Source organism: Pimephales promelas, chromosome 7 (genome assembly GCF_988280905.1).
Source record: "Pimephales promelas chromosome 7, fPimPro1.hap1.1, whole genome shotgun sequence".
In the NCBI taxonomy this organism is placed as follows: Eukaryota; Metazoa; Chordata; class Actinopteri; order Cypriniformes; family Leuciscidae; genus Pimephales; species Pimephales promelas.
In genome coordinates, this window is record NC_142775.1 from 38,978,457 (window position 1) to 38,992,852 (window position 14,396).

The 14,396-nt window shown below is 33.7% G+C and overlaps 1 protein-coding gene across 10 annotated transcripts in view; it reads left to right on the forward strand.

The window, feature by feature from the left end:
* Nucleotides 1-14,396, forward strand: part of baz2bb (bromodomain adjacent to zinc finger domain, 2Bb) — an 83,599-nt gene that overhangs the window by 64,421 nt on the left and 4,782 nt on the right. For 7 of the 10 annotated variants that reach the window (XM_039683294.2, XM_039683296.2, XM_089133446.1 and 4 more), the window contains 10 exons: nucleotides 664-887; nucleotides 2,023-2,097; nucleotides 3,248-3,473; nucleotides 3,857-3,919; nucleotides 6,103-6,247; nucleotides 7,605-8,158; nucleotides 9,159-9,426; nucleotides 10,564-10,719; nucleotides 10,801-10,961; nucleotides 11,931-12,202. In XM_039683294.2, the coding sequence (XP_039539228.2) occupies nucleotides 664-887; nucleotides 2,023-2,097; nucleotides 3,248-3,473; nucleotides 3,857-3,919; nucleotides 6,103-6,247; nucleotides 7,605-8,158; nucleotides 9,159-9,426; nucleotides 10,564-10,719; nucleotides 10,801-10,961; nucleotides 11,931-12,202 (2,144 nt within the window). The remainder of the gene's footprint in view (nucleotides 1-663; nucleotides 888-2,022; nucleotides 2,098-3,247; nucleotides 3,474-3,856; nucleotides 3,920-6,102; nucleotides 6,248-7,604; nucleotides 8,159-9,158; nucleotides 9,427-10,563; nucleotides 10,720-10,800; nucleotides 10,962-11,930; nucleotides 12,203-14,396) is intronic. The other 3 variants (XM_089133451.1, XM_089133453.1, XM_089133452.1) reach the window with 1 other exon arrangement.

Here is a 14,396-nt window from a genome sequence, read left to right on the forward strand (position 1 = left end):
GTTTAAAAGCATTTGCATGAATAAGAGCGGATGCCTCGTTAATTGCGTTAAACATTTTAAATGCATTAAACTGCAAATAAATAAAATAAATTGCATGCGACAGCCCTAATATATTGAATTTTAGCTAGTTACTTAGTTATTAAGTTGAATGTTTACAGCACTTAAGCTCCACTATTGCATTTTTATTTTTAATAGATATATATTTCCACGTCAAAGACAAATGGAGAACCGTTTACTGTACCTTACACTTGGAACAAATAGCCTGATATATTTTTAGATATACAGCAATTATATTAAATAATACTATTTATTTATTTATTTTAAAATCTCCTCAAGTTTACATGTATGTTAAAGTCTGTAGAGTCTGTATTCCTCACTCACAATCTTAAAGCATGGTTTTCTTTGTGGCTTCCAGTGCAATATCTCTTCAATAAAGAGCAAGAATTCAGTTCAGCCCCTCAGCAGATTTCCTGTGCTAATCTCACAGTCTTAATAAAAAGCCTTTCGCTCCCCCTAAGAAACTCCTAAATTAACCGAGTTAACCGTGCCTTTCAATTACCATAATAATTCAATTCCCTTTCAACACTATCTTGCAGCCTTTGTCACACCAAATTCCTCATTGTATCACTTTGCTCTTTTGTTTGGGTATTTTGAACGTTTCAGGCAAAGACGGCTCTGGGAGACCACGTGACTAACATCGGCTTGAACCGGCACAATGTCTCGGAGGTGCTACAGATCTTTATGGAAGCTCACTGTGGACAGACCGAGCTAGCATCGCTGGCCGAGAGCTTGAAGACCAAAGCTTTCCAGGCACACACACCCTCTCAGAAAGCCTCTATACTGGCCTTCCTGGTCAATGAGCTGTCCTGCAGCAAGACGGTGGTCAGGTGCGCTCATCTCGCTTCATTAGATCTGCATGCTATGAAGTGTAAAACTGATAAATTGCTAATATTTTTCTCCTTTATTAAATGAATTGGCAAGTAACACTTTGAATTCCACATGAAATTAAGTCGAAAGAATGTTTAATATGGTTATTTGTGCATATTTATTTATTTATTTATTTATTTAAAAGGGACAATGCATATTAATGAACATCTTAGCTTTCTAGCTATGTAAATATGCCAGAATTAGCCCCAAGGCTATTTTAGTCCCCCATCATTTCATTACAATATCAAGTCACAAAGCTAACCATTGAAATTAAATATGATGCTACACAATTTAAAGGACACCACAATATTCAAACAACATATTATAAGAGATACCACCGTTTTCAGACAGGACTTCTAATACAGGTTACACATACATGTACACATATACAATAAAGTGCTATATTGTGTACTTTAAGTACATTGTAATTACCATGTAAAATGTACGAAAAATAATATTTTGGTTTGAATATTTCATGTAAATATTTTCGAGCAGACCCAAAAAATTAATTATAAACTCATGGGGACTTTAATATATATGTATAATTTTAAAATAAATCTTGTTTTAAATACAAATTTCCAAAAAATTAACAATTTGTCCAATTTGTTATTTTATGAAATTTCGCCTCCCAGTCTTGGTTTAAGGATTTGTACACATTATTTATATGAAGAGTTCAGATGCAAAAGCCTCTAAGTGCCATTTGAAATTTTCTTCTAGAATGATCATTTTTATCAAGCTTGTATGTTTAAGTTCAGTAATTTCACTTAAATGGCAATGATAATTACCTATTAATTGTAATTTAAGTGAAATTACTGAACTTAAATATACAAGTTTGATAAAAATGATCATTCTAGAAGAAAATTTCAAATGGCACTTAGAGGCTTTTGCATCTGAACTCTTCATATGTAAAATACTGAGTAAAAAAATGTTTATTAGAATATCAACCATTTTTTTTATTTATTATATGTCATGATATACTACTATTAGTGTAATATAAAATGAGCTACAATGTAATATTTTGGTAATACAGCCCATCTCTGTTGGTGCTTATAATAATGTTGTGTTTAATGCATACAATTTATTTCTTTGTCACAGTGAGATTGACAAAAACATTGACAACATGACCAACCTGCGTCGAGACAAATGGGTGATTGAGGGGAACCTGCGGAAGTAAGACACTTGTTTACACCCATCACATAAACACACATATGTAAAACACACATTATGGATTGCTATAGAGTGCCGAAGTTACGACGTCACTCTGTAGGCCAAAACGCAGAAGTGAGTTAGCATTTTAGCACTACGGTTCCCTCGCTCTAAAGCCTATGGGATTTTTGAATGGGTTTTTGCTAAATCGCCTGAAATAAGGTCTGTGGTGAACAAAGCCTCTAAATATTTTCACGTTTTGATCTATGACATAGAACACACAGTTATAACCTGCTTGTGGTTTTTGAAACTTTATTGTGTCTGATTGTGTTTTTTTAAATCTTTATATAGGCTTCAAAATGTATAAATGTTGGATTAACATGTAAAGATTATCTTACTAGACAAAACGTGTAAGGGTCACAACCCTTTGTTTAACACAGATCTTATTTTTTGCGATTTTCCAACAGTCTATGTGGAAAATGCATTGCTTTTCGACCGAGGGAAACCGTGCGCCGCTTGCTTCCGAGTTGTCCTACAAAGTGACGTCATCACTTCGGCACTCTATTAGTGGAGGTTCATAATATACAGTGGTATTTTTATTCATAAGAACAGAATACTGCTGCAGTATTTTATTTATATAGAATAAAAACCTAAACTCACCTGAACTTTCAGTGATATACTTTTTCTGTGTTCAGGAAATGCAAACCTAGTTATTATTTTTTGGTTAGATAGGGGATTATCACGCTTCCTGGTTTCATGGGCGGGATTTGTCAACTTTGTGCATGTCCACTTCCGACGCGCAGTTCAACAATGAGACGAATGCTATTTATATCACTGCTCTGTTCCACTTTGTAAATCTAACCAACAACGCCAACCCTACTTAAGTTTTCATGGATTCCCGACTGAATTGAGTATAAGGAAGAAATGGATTAAAACTTTAAAATAAAACAAGGTAGCACCTTTGTTTGCAGCCGGCACTTTAGTGAATCAGACGAATTTACCAGGGATGCTGTATAAATAAACTTAGTGTAGTACTTCATCAGTTTGCCAGCGAGATCGGTGATTCAACGGAAGTGGCAGTGCACAAAGATCAAAGAATCCGGAAGTACTATACGTATCAGTGTGATAATCCCCTATTGCAATGCATGCTTTTATTTTGGCTGTTGTTGCACAGACTGAGGAGCATCTACGCTAAGAGGACGGGAAAGCGAGAAAGCACTGCTGGAGGAGAGGAGGGTCAAGCCGCTGGTAGGGTCAGCCGTAAACGCAAGCGCAAAGGAGGAGAGAGTGATGATGAGGAGGAGGAAGATGATGACAGCGATGAACATGGAGAGGAGGATGAAGACGAAGATGACTTTGGTGTGAAGAAAGAGAAGAAAGCCGAGGCGTGTGAAGATGAGGTAAAGCGTGACTCTGAGTGTATTGTGTAAAAGTTTTTTTGTTTATTTTTTGAATATTGAACACTTTATGCATTTAGCAGATGCTTTTATCTAATGTACATCTGTTTGACGTCAGAACTTTTTTTCAGTTTAGTTTCAGTCATTCTCCTTTTTTCCACTGTAGTTTTGAGTTCTAAAAGTTATATTATGTTTCCATAAGAAAAGAAAAAAAGTCCTACACAACACATAGACTAAGATATTTCCTTCAGTGTTTCTGCTGTAATTAAAACACAGCTTCTTGTTTTGGTTGTTTACTGTTAACACAGCCACTGTTTGCTTGAATAGCATGTCCGCTCCCAGTGTTGGTTGGTTTGTTAGGATGTATTAAAAGCTGCTTTTTGCAGGATGAAGGTGATCAATCCACAAGCATTGAAGAGCTGGAGAAACAGATTGAGAAGCTCAGCAAGGTAAATGAGCGTCAGTGTAACAAACGGTAACACTTTACAATAAGGTACATTAGTTAACATAAACTGCACTTCTACTGCATTTATTAATCTTTGTTAAAGGAGTAGTTCACTTTAAAAAAAACTTGCTGATAATTTACTCACCCCCATGTCATCCAAGATGTCCATGTCTTTCTTTCTTCATTTGAAAAGAAATTAAGGTTTTTGATGAAAACATTCCTGGATTTTCTCCATATAATGGACTTCAATGGGGTCCAAACGGTTCAAGGTCCAAAAGACAGTTTCATTACAGCTTCAAATGGCTTTAAACGACACCAGACGATGAATAAGGGTCTTATCAAGCGAAACGACCGCTCATTTAATAAATAAATAACAAAGTTTAAGTTTTATAAGCTCAAATGCTCGCCTTGCTCTGTTCTGTGATGCACGTTTGTGACTCTCCTGTTCGAACTCGTCCATCAAAATGAACGAATCTTAACTAACGTTAACAAAGATTAATAAATACAGTAACAAATGTAATGCTCATGGTTGGTTCATGTCAGTTAATACACTAAATATGAACCTTATTGTAAAGTGTTACCCACCTAACACATTAGACACTGCATTTTTGTCACCTAACACAAGACGCTGTAACAAATGTAATTTAATGTTCATGAAACATGGCAAATATAGAACAAAAAGGAAATATAGAACACCGTTATTAAGAAAAAGAAAGCAAGACACCACAGGCGAATTTAATTAAACTCATTAAAAACAAATGTCCTCTACAGAGGACAAATATGAATAGCTGGTTCCCAGGAGGATAACATGCCTATACTTGCTTTACAGTATACTAAACGTGCTAAAAGGACATTCACTTGCAACTTTCCAAACATAAAGCAAATATTTTTAGTAAAGAGAGAAAAAATATTGAATGAAATAGATACCGGTCTTGATTTTACATACATATTCGAATTGCTGCCTTCTGGGCAACGATATTGCCTCGCTCTGTTCACCAAAAATAGAGCAAAGTCTTCATTTGTGCCTCCAGCAATTAAATATGTAAGTTAAATAGGTAAGATACTCAGCTGGTCTGGTATGCCTAACTTAATCGGTAGTAAAGGGCATGGGGAAATACACTACCGGTCAAATGTTTTAGATCGGTAAGATTTTATATGTTTTTAAAAGAAGTCTCTTCTGCTCACCAAGGCTGCAATTATTTGATTTAAAAAAAAAAAAAAAACCAGTAATATTGTGAAATATTATTACAATTTAAAAAAGCAGTTTTCTATGTGAAATATATAGTGAAGTGTAATTTATTCCTGTGATCAAAGCTGAATTTACAGCATCATTACTCCAGTCTTCAGTGTCACATGATCCTACAGAAATTATTATAATATGAGCCTCAAGAAACATTTATGATTATTATCCATGTTGAAAACTGTTTTTTTTACATTTTTATTTCAGGACTCTTTGATGAATAGAAAGTTCAAAAGAACAGAATTGATCTGAAATGGAAATTAAGCTTTTGTAACATTAATCACTACCATTCAAAAGTTTGGGGTCAGTAAGAATTTATTTTTTATTTTTGGGGGAAAGAAATTAGAAAATACTTTTATTCATCAAGAATGAGTTAAATTGATCAAAAGTTACAGTAAAGACATTTATAATGTTAGAAAATATTATATTTTAAATAAATGCTGTTCTTTTGAACTTTCTATTCATCATAGAATTTTGGGGTGAAAAAATGGTACACGACTGCTTTCAACATTGAAAATAATAATTTATGTTTTTTGAGCATAAAATCAGCATATTAGAATGATTTCTGAAGGATCATGTGACACTGAAAACTGATGTGTAATCAGCAACAGTAATGATGTTGAAAATTCAGCTTTCAAATTACATTTTAAAATATATTAAAATAGAAAACAGTCATTTTAAATTGTCATAATATTTTACAATATTACTGTTTGTCTTTTTTGTTTTTCATCAAATAATTGCAGCCTTGGTGGGCAGAAGAGACTTCATTTAAAAACATAAAAAATCTTACTGAGCTAAAACTTTTGACCGGTAGTGTATGTTGATAAGTGTATTAGTATGTTTAAAGGTTCTCTTTTGGTCTATGATGTATGTTGAAATGCCTAATTGATAGCCATGCAAACAAATTTTCCTTATGGGGACAAATAAATGTACTTTACTTCTTACAGCAACAGACTCAGATCCGCCGGAAGCTGTTCGAGGCGTCTCACTCCCTGCGCTCGGTGATGTTCGGTCAGGACCGGTTCAGAAGACGCTTCTGGGTTCTTCCGCAGTGTGGCGGGATCTTTGTGGAGGCGCTGGAGAGTGGAGACGGTGAGAGGACGAGATTATAATGTCTTCTAAAGGACTGATCTCTAAGTTACAAGCTTACAGGAAACACCCTGGAAAAGAGAGAAAATGGGTGGAATAGTTCAAACTAAATGACAATGAGTAATACAATCTTTATTCCTGTGATCAAAAGCTGAATTTTCAGCATCATGACATCATGATCCTTCAGAAATCATTCTGATATGCAAATTTGCAGATGTTGAAAACATTTGTGTGCACTTTTAAGGAGTGGATCACTTTTAAAAAAACTTTTGCTGATAATTTACTCACCCCCATGTCATCCAAGATGTGCATGTCTTTCTTTCTTCAGTCGAAAAGAAATGAAGGTTTTTGATGAAAACATTCCAGGATTTTTCTCCATATAATGGACTTCAATGGGGACCAAACGGTTCAAGGTCCAAAAGACACTTTCAGTGCAAACTGCAAACTGTTCAAAGGGCTTTAAACGATTCCAGACGATGAATAAGGCTCTTATCAAGCAAAACGATCGCTCATTTAATAAATAAATAACAAAATGTAAGTTTTATAAGCTCAAATGCTCGTCTTGCTCTGTTCTGTGATGCGCGTTCGTGACTCTCCTGTTCAAACTCGTTTATCAAAATGAACGAATCTTTTTTCGTTCAACGAACGAAATCAGCGAGTTGACTCAGGAAAAGATTCATCATTTTGATGAACGAGTTCAAATAGGAGAGTCATGAACACGCATCACAGAACAGAGCAAGGCGACCATTTCAGCTTATAAAACTTAAACTTTGTTATTTATTTATTAAATGAGTGATCGTTTTGCTTGATAAGATCGTCTGGAATCGTTTAAAGCCCTTTGAAGCTGCACTGAAACTGTCTTTTGGACTTTGAACCGTTTGGACCCCATTGAAGTCCATTATATGGAGAAAAATCCTGGAATGTTTTCATCAAAAACCTTACTTTCTATTCGACTGAAGAAAGAAAGACATGGACATCTTGGATGACATGGGGGTGAGTAAATTATCAGCAAAAGTTTTTTTTTTTAAAGCGAACTACTCCTTTAATTTTTCTGGATTCTTTGATGAATAGAAAGTTCAAAAGAAAAGCATTTATCTGAAACGACATTTATCCAAAACTTTTGTTAGAAAAGCTTTCAATTTCATATAATTCTTTTGAACTTTCTATTCATACACATAGAGTACATGCATACATGCATATAAACAATATTATAATATCCAAGTAATATATAACCAATATTGAGCACTTGGATGACTTTTTTCTTTACAGTTTTTTTTAATTATTTTTCTTAATAAATATTATTTTATTGGAACTATCCATTGTAGAAATGTACTGCTGCTGACATCTTGTGTTCCTTCAGGTCCAGTGGAGTTGCAGAGGGAGCGTGAGAGGTTGAAGAACGCTCACCCCATCCAGGTCAAAGTGGAGCCGGCAGACGAGGCTGATGGGAAATACGGATCCGCTGAGGTGAAACGTGAACTCCCGCAGGATCTAGATTCTCTAAACCTCTTCCTTCAGAAACCTGGCTCCTTCTCCAAGCTCAGCAAGCTGTTGGAAGTGGCCAAGATGTCCTCCGAGGTCTCTTGTCGCCAAAATGGCAGTCCAAAACAGAAGAATACATTACCCAGCAGCCCTGATCCCGATCACCCGTGTCTTCTAAACAACTCCTTCCTCACGAACGCCCAGCAGCAGATCCGGAACGACCAGCTCTACAAGGTCTTGACCGAGAGGAACGCTCACTGGTTCAGTCTTCTGCCACGCTCTCCATGTGACGCCTCATCTCTGACTGAAGGTCCACATTCAGCGTCGTCATCTTCCTCGCCACAAACGTCCAATGACAGAGCCCGATCCCCGTTTGCCACCTGTCCGTCCAGCCCTGCGGGAATCAATAACCTTTCATTAGCAGATCTGCGGGTATGATCGAGGGATTTTTTTTTTTTTTTTTCAGCCAAACTCGCATATTTTAAGTTAATATTTAGATCAAATATTAAGAAAAAATCATATTTGTTTCGTAAGTGTTTTATTTACATTTGTTTATATATGGAGCTGCACATATATAGGGCTTATAATGATAATAATAATAACTACAAAACTATTTAACTATAAAAATGTTAATATTATTATATAAATATATCACTGTTGTAAATAACAATTGTTTAAAATGTATTAATTATAACAGTTATTTTTAGTAATTATATTTTGCACTGCAAGTTACAATACTAAAATAATATATTAAATTCTTCACTTTCAAGCATTCAAATCCTAAAGCTTTTATTTTGGCTTATTATTATTATTATTATTATTATACTTTATATTGTTCAACTATTTAAAATAAATAATATATAATTTATTATGTAAATAGATTACTGTTGTAAATGACATTTGATTTGATCATTTTAGTCAATAATTTTAATAGATAATTATTTTTTAATAGATAATTTTAGTCAATGCTATACAATACTAATATTTATGAAACATAATTCCCTTTTAAACGTTCAAATCCTAAAATTATCTGTCCAGATAAATGCTGGAAATTACGTTAATGTAAATAAAGTAATCCTAGCGCACATTGCAAACTCCCGAACTGCACATTAAGCTCACTGCACATACAGAGATGGAGTCGAGAAGCAGCATTTACTGTGAACGAGGCGCTCTGATGCCCAAACAGACAAGCGTAACATACTTATTTAAATCACAGCCTTTGATTTGATAATCAAACCATGCTAAATTGCATTTTCAGTTTTATCTCAATTATTTGTGCAGCCACATTTATTTATTATTTACTACGTGTACATGTACTTACTGAAGCTGCAGTTCCCTCATGAAGCTCCCGGGGTTAGCGAAGCCCTGGCAGGAAAACTGTTTGTTCTGCTCTTTTTGTGTTTGTGTTCTTTGACTATAACTGTGTTTGCAGGTGAAGTCTGGTGTGCCCATAATAGATCTGCCGTTCTATGCTTGGTCCAATGGAAATCTGAGTCCAAATGTGATGTTCTCTGGGATTTCCATGGCCCAGATTCTCAGTGGCGTTCACCCACTCTCAGAGGGCAATGCTAACGTCAGTGTGAGCACCAGTAAAAGCAATTCCCCCCAGTCTCCAGTGGAGAAACCTCTCTCCACACTCTCACCCGCTCTCGAGGCGGCTAGAAATCAGGATTACCCGTCACCTCAGCCTATTCCTGAAGGTGAGACTGGGACCATATCTTCAGTGTGTTGTTATTTTATTTAAGAGTTTTATTATTATTATTTATTATTTTTATATTTTATTCATGTATGTTTTTAATCCGTTGAAAGTCTCGATACAGAGTTCTGATTGAAGGTTAATTTATGTCATCACTCAAAAATCTACATAAGATATTCAAAAGGTGTCATTTTTCATATATTAAAGTACTTTAGTAAAAATCTGATATATATATATATATATATATATATGTGTATATATATGTATGTATGTATGTATGTGTATATATATGTGTATATATATATATATATATAAATGTGTATGTATGTATGTATATATATATACTGTATATATATATATATATATATATATATGTATGTATGTATATGAAAGACTTTGTGTGGGTTTAATATATATATTTATTTATTTTATTTATTTATAAATTATTTTTTTATTTAAATATTATTATTATTATATTTTATTTTTTATAAAAAAAAATTCTGCTCAGTAAGATTTTTATTTTTCTTATTTATTTATTTTTTTATCCGATTATTCTGAAATATTGCAATTTAAATAACTGTTTCCTATTGTAATGTATTTTAAAATGTAATTTATTTCAAATGTAATTTATTTATTTATAAGCTGTATTTTCAGCATCATTACTCCAATCTTCAGTGTCACATGATACTTCAGAAATCACTCTAATATTATGATTTGCTGCTCAAGAAACATTGCTTAGTATTATCAATTTTCAATTTATCAAATTTCATGCATTTTTTTAATGAAAAGAAAGTTAAAAAGAACAGCGTTATTTGTATCAGAAATATTGGTAACATTATAAATGTATTTACTGTCACTTTTGATAATTTTAATGCGTCTTACTAAAGAAAAGTTTTCCAAAAATAAATGACTGAACCCAAACATTTAAAGGGTAGTGTATTATAAAATTGTTATATTAATATTTACTAATATTTTTAGAATTCTTAAACATTTTAAATCTACTTGTTTAATTACAATGAATGTTTGATACTCTAATTCAAATAATCATAAACCGTTTAAAAATGAAAAATATGTAGATTTGTGTTTTTACATTTACATTTATGTGCATGTGGCCCAGTTTAAAGGCATTTTTGTGTTGTAGAGATGTTGACTGGCTGGTGGAAGGTGACGGACATTGAGGAGTTACGATCCATAGAGAAAGCCTGCCACTCCCGAGGGATCCGGGAGAAACAGCTCCAGAAACAACTGCAGAAACACATGGATTACATCGGCCAGGTCTGCAGCAGGAACAGAGATGGTTGGTGATGCTCATTGTGTCCCATAAGGGCTGTTGGACATGCTTTGATTGCAGCGCTCTTAGTGTGTGCTCTTTGTCTAGTCACCGTCATCGACGTCTCTGAGCTGGAGGAGAATCAGGTCTCGGAGGACACCGTCCAAAGCTGGTGTGTGGAAGAGCAGGCCATGGACATAGACATTGGTGTCCTGCAACAGGTCGAGGAACTGGAACACAAAGTCACTTCAGCCAGTCTGCAGGTGAAGGTAGGACATCTTTATTTTAATGGACTTTTTGACCATCTTTTCTTGTCTATGCAATAGGGATGCTCATATTGACCGTTAAACCGTTAACCAAAAGTAAAAATTTTGACTTGATTCTATCAATTAAACTGTTTAGCGGTTTATTTATTTATTTTGCTGCATGGTAAAAAAATACTATATAGCCTATATTTGTAACTCACGGGCGCGTCGACATGCACAACCACACGTAGGCTACCTACAGACATATTTCGCTGAGCAAGCAAACTTTATTTCTTAGTTTATTTGATATTTATTTAATTTTTTAATTTTAATTTCTTAAAGACATTATTGGGAGATATAGAGTGACAACCGATATTCATATGCATTATATGTAAGTATCTGCTGTACTGTTATAAAGAGCTCATTGATTTACATTAATACAATCAGAATTTCATCTTTTTGGCCGTATAAATACAAGCAACTGCACCAAACTGCATATTTTAAAATAATAAAATGAAGGTTTTTTTTTTTAACTTATATATTAAATAAAGTCATTTACATCCAAAGTGAGATATTTGAAGTCTTTATTTGTTATAATTTTGATGATTATGTCTTATAGATTATGAAAACCCCAAATTGAAAATTAGAATATTGTGAAAAGGTTTAATAGCTGTAAGCCATAATCATCCAAATTATAACAAATAAAGGCTTGAAATATCTCCCTTTGCATGTAATGAGTCTATAATATACTAGTTTCACCTTTTAAGTTGAATTACTGAAATGAAATTTGCACGATATTTAAATTTTTGAGCCATAAAAACGATGCATCAAATATAATGCTGAACAAAAAATTTCGATTCTTTTTAATTTTCTTGTCTAAAGGTTTAATAATTTAAAAAATCAGATTTTTCGGACAATTATATCATATGTCAAACTTCTGAACCGCAGTAAATAAGACCAATATGCATTGCAAGCATTATGTTTGTTCCACAGGGCTGGATGCATCCAGTCCCACAGTCACAGAGTGAAGACCTGGTCTATTACGAGCACAAACCTGTCGCGGACGACTGCAACCGTGGCATCGTGCGTCATGCGAACAATCCTCTGGATATGGCAGTGACGCGTCTGGCAGAGCTGGAGAGGAACATTGAGCGAAGGTATCTGAAGAGCCCTTTAAGCAGCACCATTCAGATCAGACTGGATAACGTGGGCACGGTCTCAGTCCCGGCCCCTGCGCCATCACCTGCTAGAGCTGATGGTGACGGGTAGGTCATCCAGATTCACGCCAGTTCCTCACTCGCTTCCTCTCTGGAGTCTCTTCATGCTTTACTTTGGCTGTGTGCATCTGTGGGTTTATGGCTGTGGCATCTGTCTCCCATTTACATAGCAGCATGAAGCACTATCACAATAACCACAGCCTCATCTGCTTTACACAAACACGTTCTTCTTGAAAAGGCTTCCACAAAAAGGGTACTAAATACAGCCTAAATACAGGAAATTGCAATAATATTTTAATAATGTATAGTTGTTGGTAATTATAATATTAAATGTATTTATTTGAATGAATGGCCAGTGAAAATAGATGCTATTTTCTAGGTAAACTGTTTAAATTAAGATCTGTTGTTAAAACAAGTTAGCCTAAATTCGCTTAGCAGGGAAGCAAAATATTGGTTTGTAGTTGCTGATCAACTTAGACAATATTTCCCATAAAATACAATACAAATAATATTATTTAAATAATTATACACAAATGTTATTAAATAAGTAATATTAAATAAAAGGGTTTGCTGACTTCTAATAGTTCTCACAACAAGAAAATATGATAATGATTAATTTTAGCATAAAACAAGCCATCTTTCTGACAGTGTTATTGTTGTATCATTGAGTGTGTGTGTGTGTGTGTGTGTGTGTGTGTATATATATATATATATATATATATATATATATGATTTTATGAAAATAACATTAAAACATTAAAATTGAAATAAAATAAAATGTATAAAACCTTTAAACTAATTGTATTTCAGCTAACTGCCGAGACAACATTTCTAATTTTCATTTAATGTAGCCTACTAAAAAAAGTACATAATATATATATATATATATATATATATATATATTCTAATTATAGTTTTTTATTAATATTTTGAATTAGTTTTTATTTTTATATTGTCTGGTTCAATTTTAATTTTAATAATTTAGTATTTTTGTTTTGTACTTTGTCCTGTTTTTAGCTTTAAAAAAAGTTTTTAGCTTTTTTAGATTTATGTGCAATTTTTTTTTTAAGTACATTAAATGAACATTAGAAATGTTGTCTCGGCAGTTAGCTGAAATACAATAAGTTTAAAGTTTTTTTTATATTTTATTTTATTTCAAGTTACAAAAATGTTTTTTAATGTTTTTAGTTCACCCTAGTTACCGATCAGCTTACATGTTCCGTAAAATATAATAATATTTGATAATATTACATAAATAATTATATATAGATAATTATATAAATCTTATTATATAAAAGAATAGGATTTACAGACTAAACCACAAAGTGTCCCATTATGGTTTTTTAAACAGTTATGGGACACCAAAATAAACCCTATTTGTGGAAAATGCCAAAACACTTCTGAATGAGAATGCTCATTCAGCCTGTGCACTGTGGTTATTATCAGCATGAATGTGGGTTATTGATCAGTTCATGTTTTTTCTGAAAGACGGTCAAATCCAGGCTCCAAAATTAACATGCACTAAATCAGAATAAAAGTTGCCATACTGATTTACTCGTCAGTTAGCTAATAACTACATGGTTTAAATCATCACTGATGCAAAGACTGCTAAATAATTGCATTGGGTAAGGGCACATTTTTTCATTTTATTATTTTAAATAAATAAAAACATGCAAAATACAGTTTCATGGCCAAAAGAAACATTTATGAGCTGTAAATGCTCTCACAATAGCATTAAATGCTAAATACTGTAAATGCTGTTGGTAGAAGTGGCAAGAAGTTAATTTTGGACCCTGGTCATATTGTTTAAAGTGCCCCATTATGCTTTTTAAGATAGTATCTTTAATGCAGTGTCGAAGTGCAGATAAAGTAAGTTATTGTCTCCCAAAAGACAGAACTGAATCTGAACTGCTGAAACGAGTCGTCAGTAATTCCAGTCTCACTTCCTATGTAGGTCCTATGTCTCACAAACCTATGTAGGTTTGTGAACAATTTGCATAGTGCCATGGACTTCATTAGCTGCTGTTTATGGACTTCAACCTCTACTTTGACCTTCAAACACTGTAGTTGTAGCTCAGACTGGAAGAGTCTTTCCTTTATCACTGACTGTGAATCAAGAGCTGAAATTCAGATTCACGTGCTGTAAGCAGTTGACCAATCACAACAATCTGGGCCAATCAGAGCAGAGAAAGCTCTAGAGAAGGAGGAGTTCAGAGAGACCAAATCTTTTATCAAAGTTTCA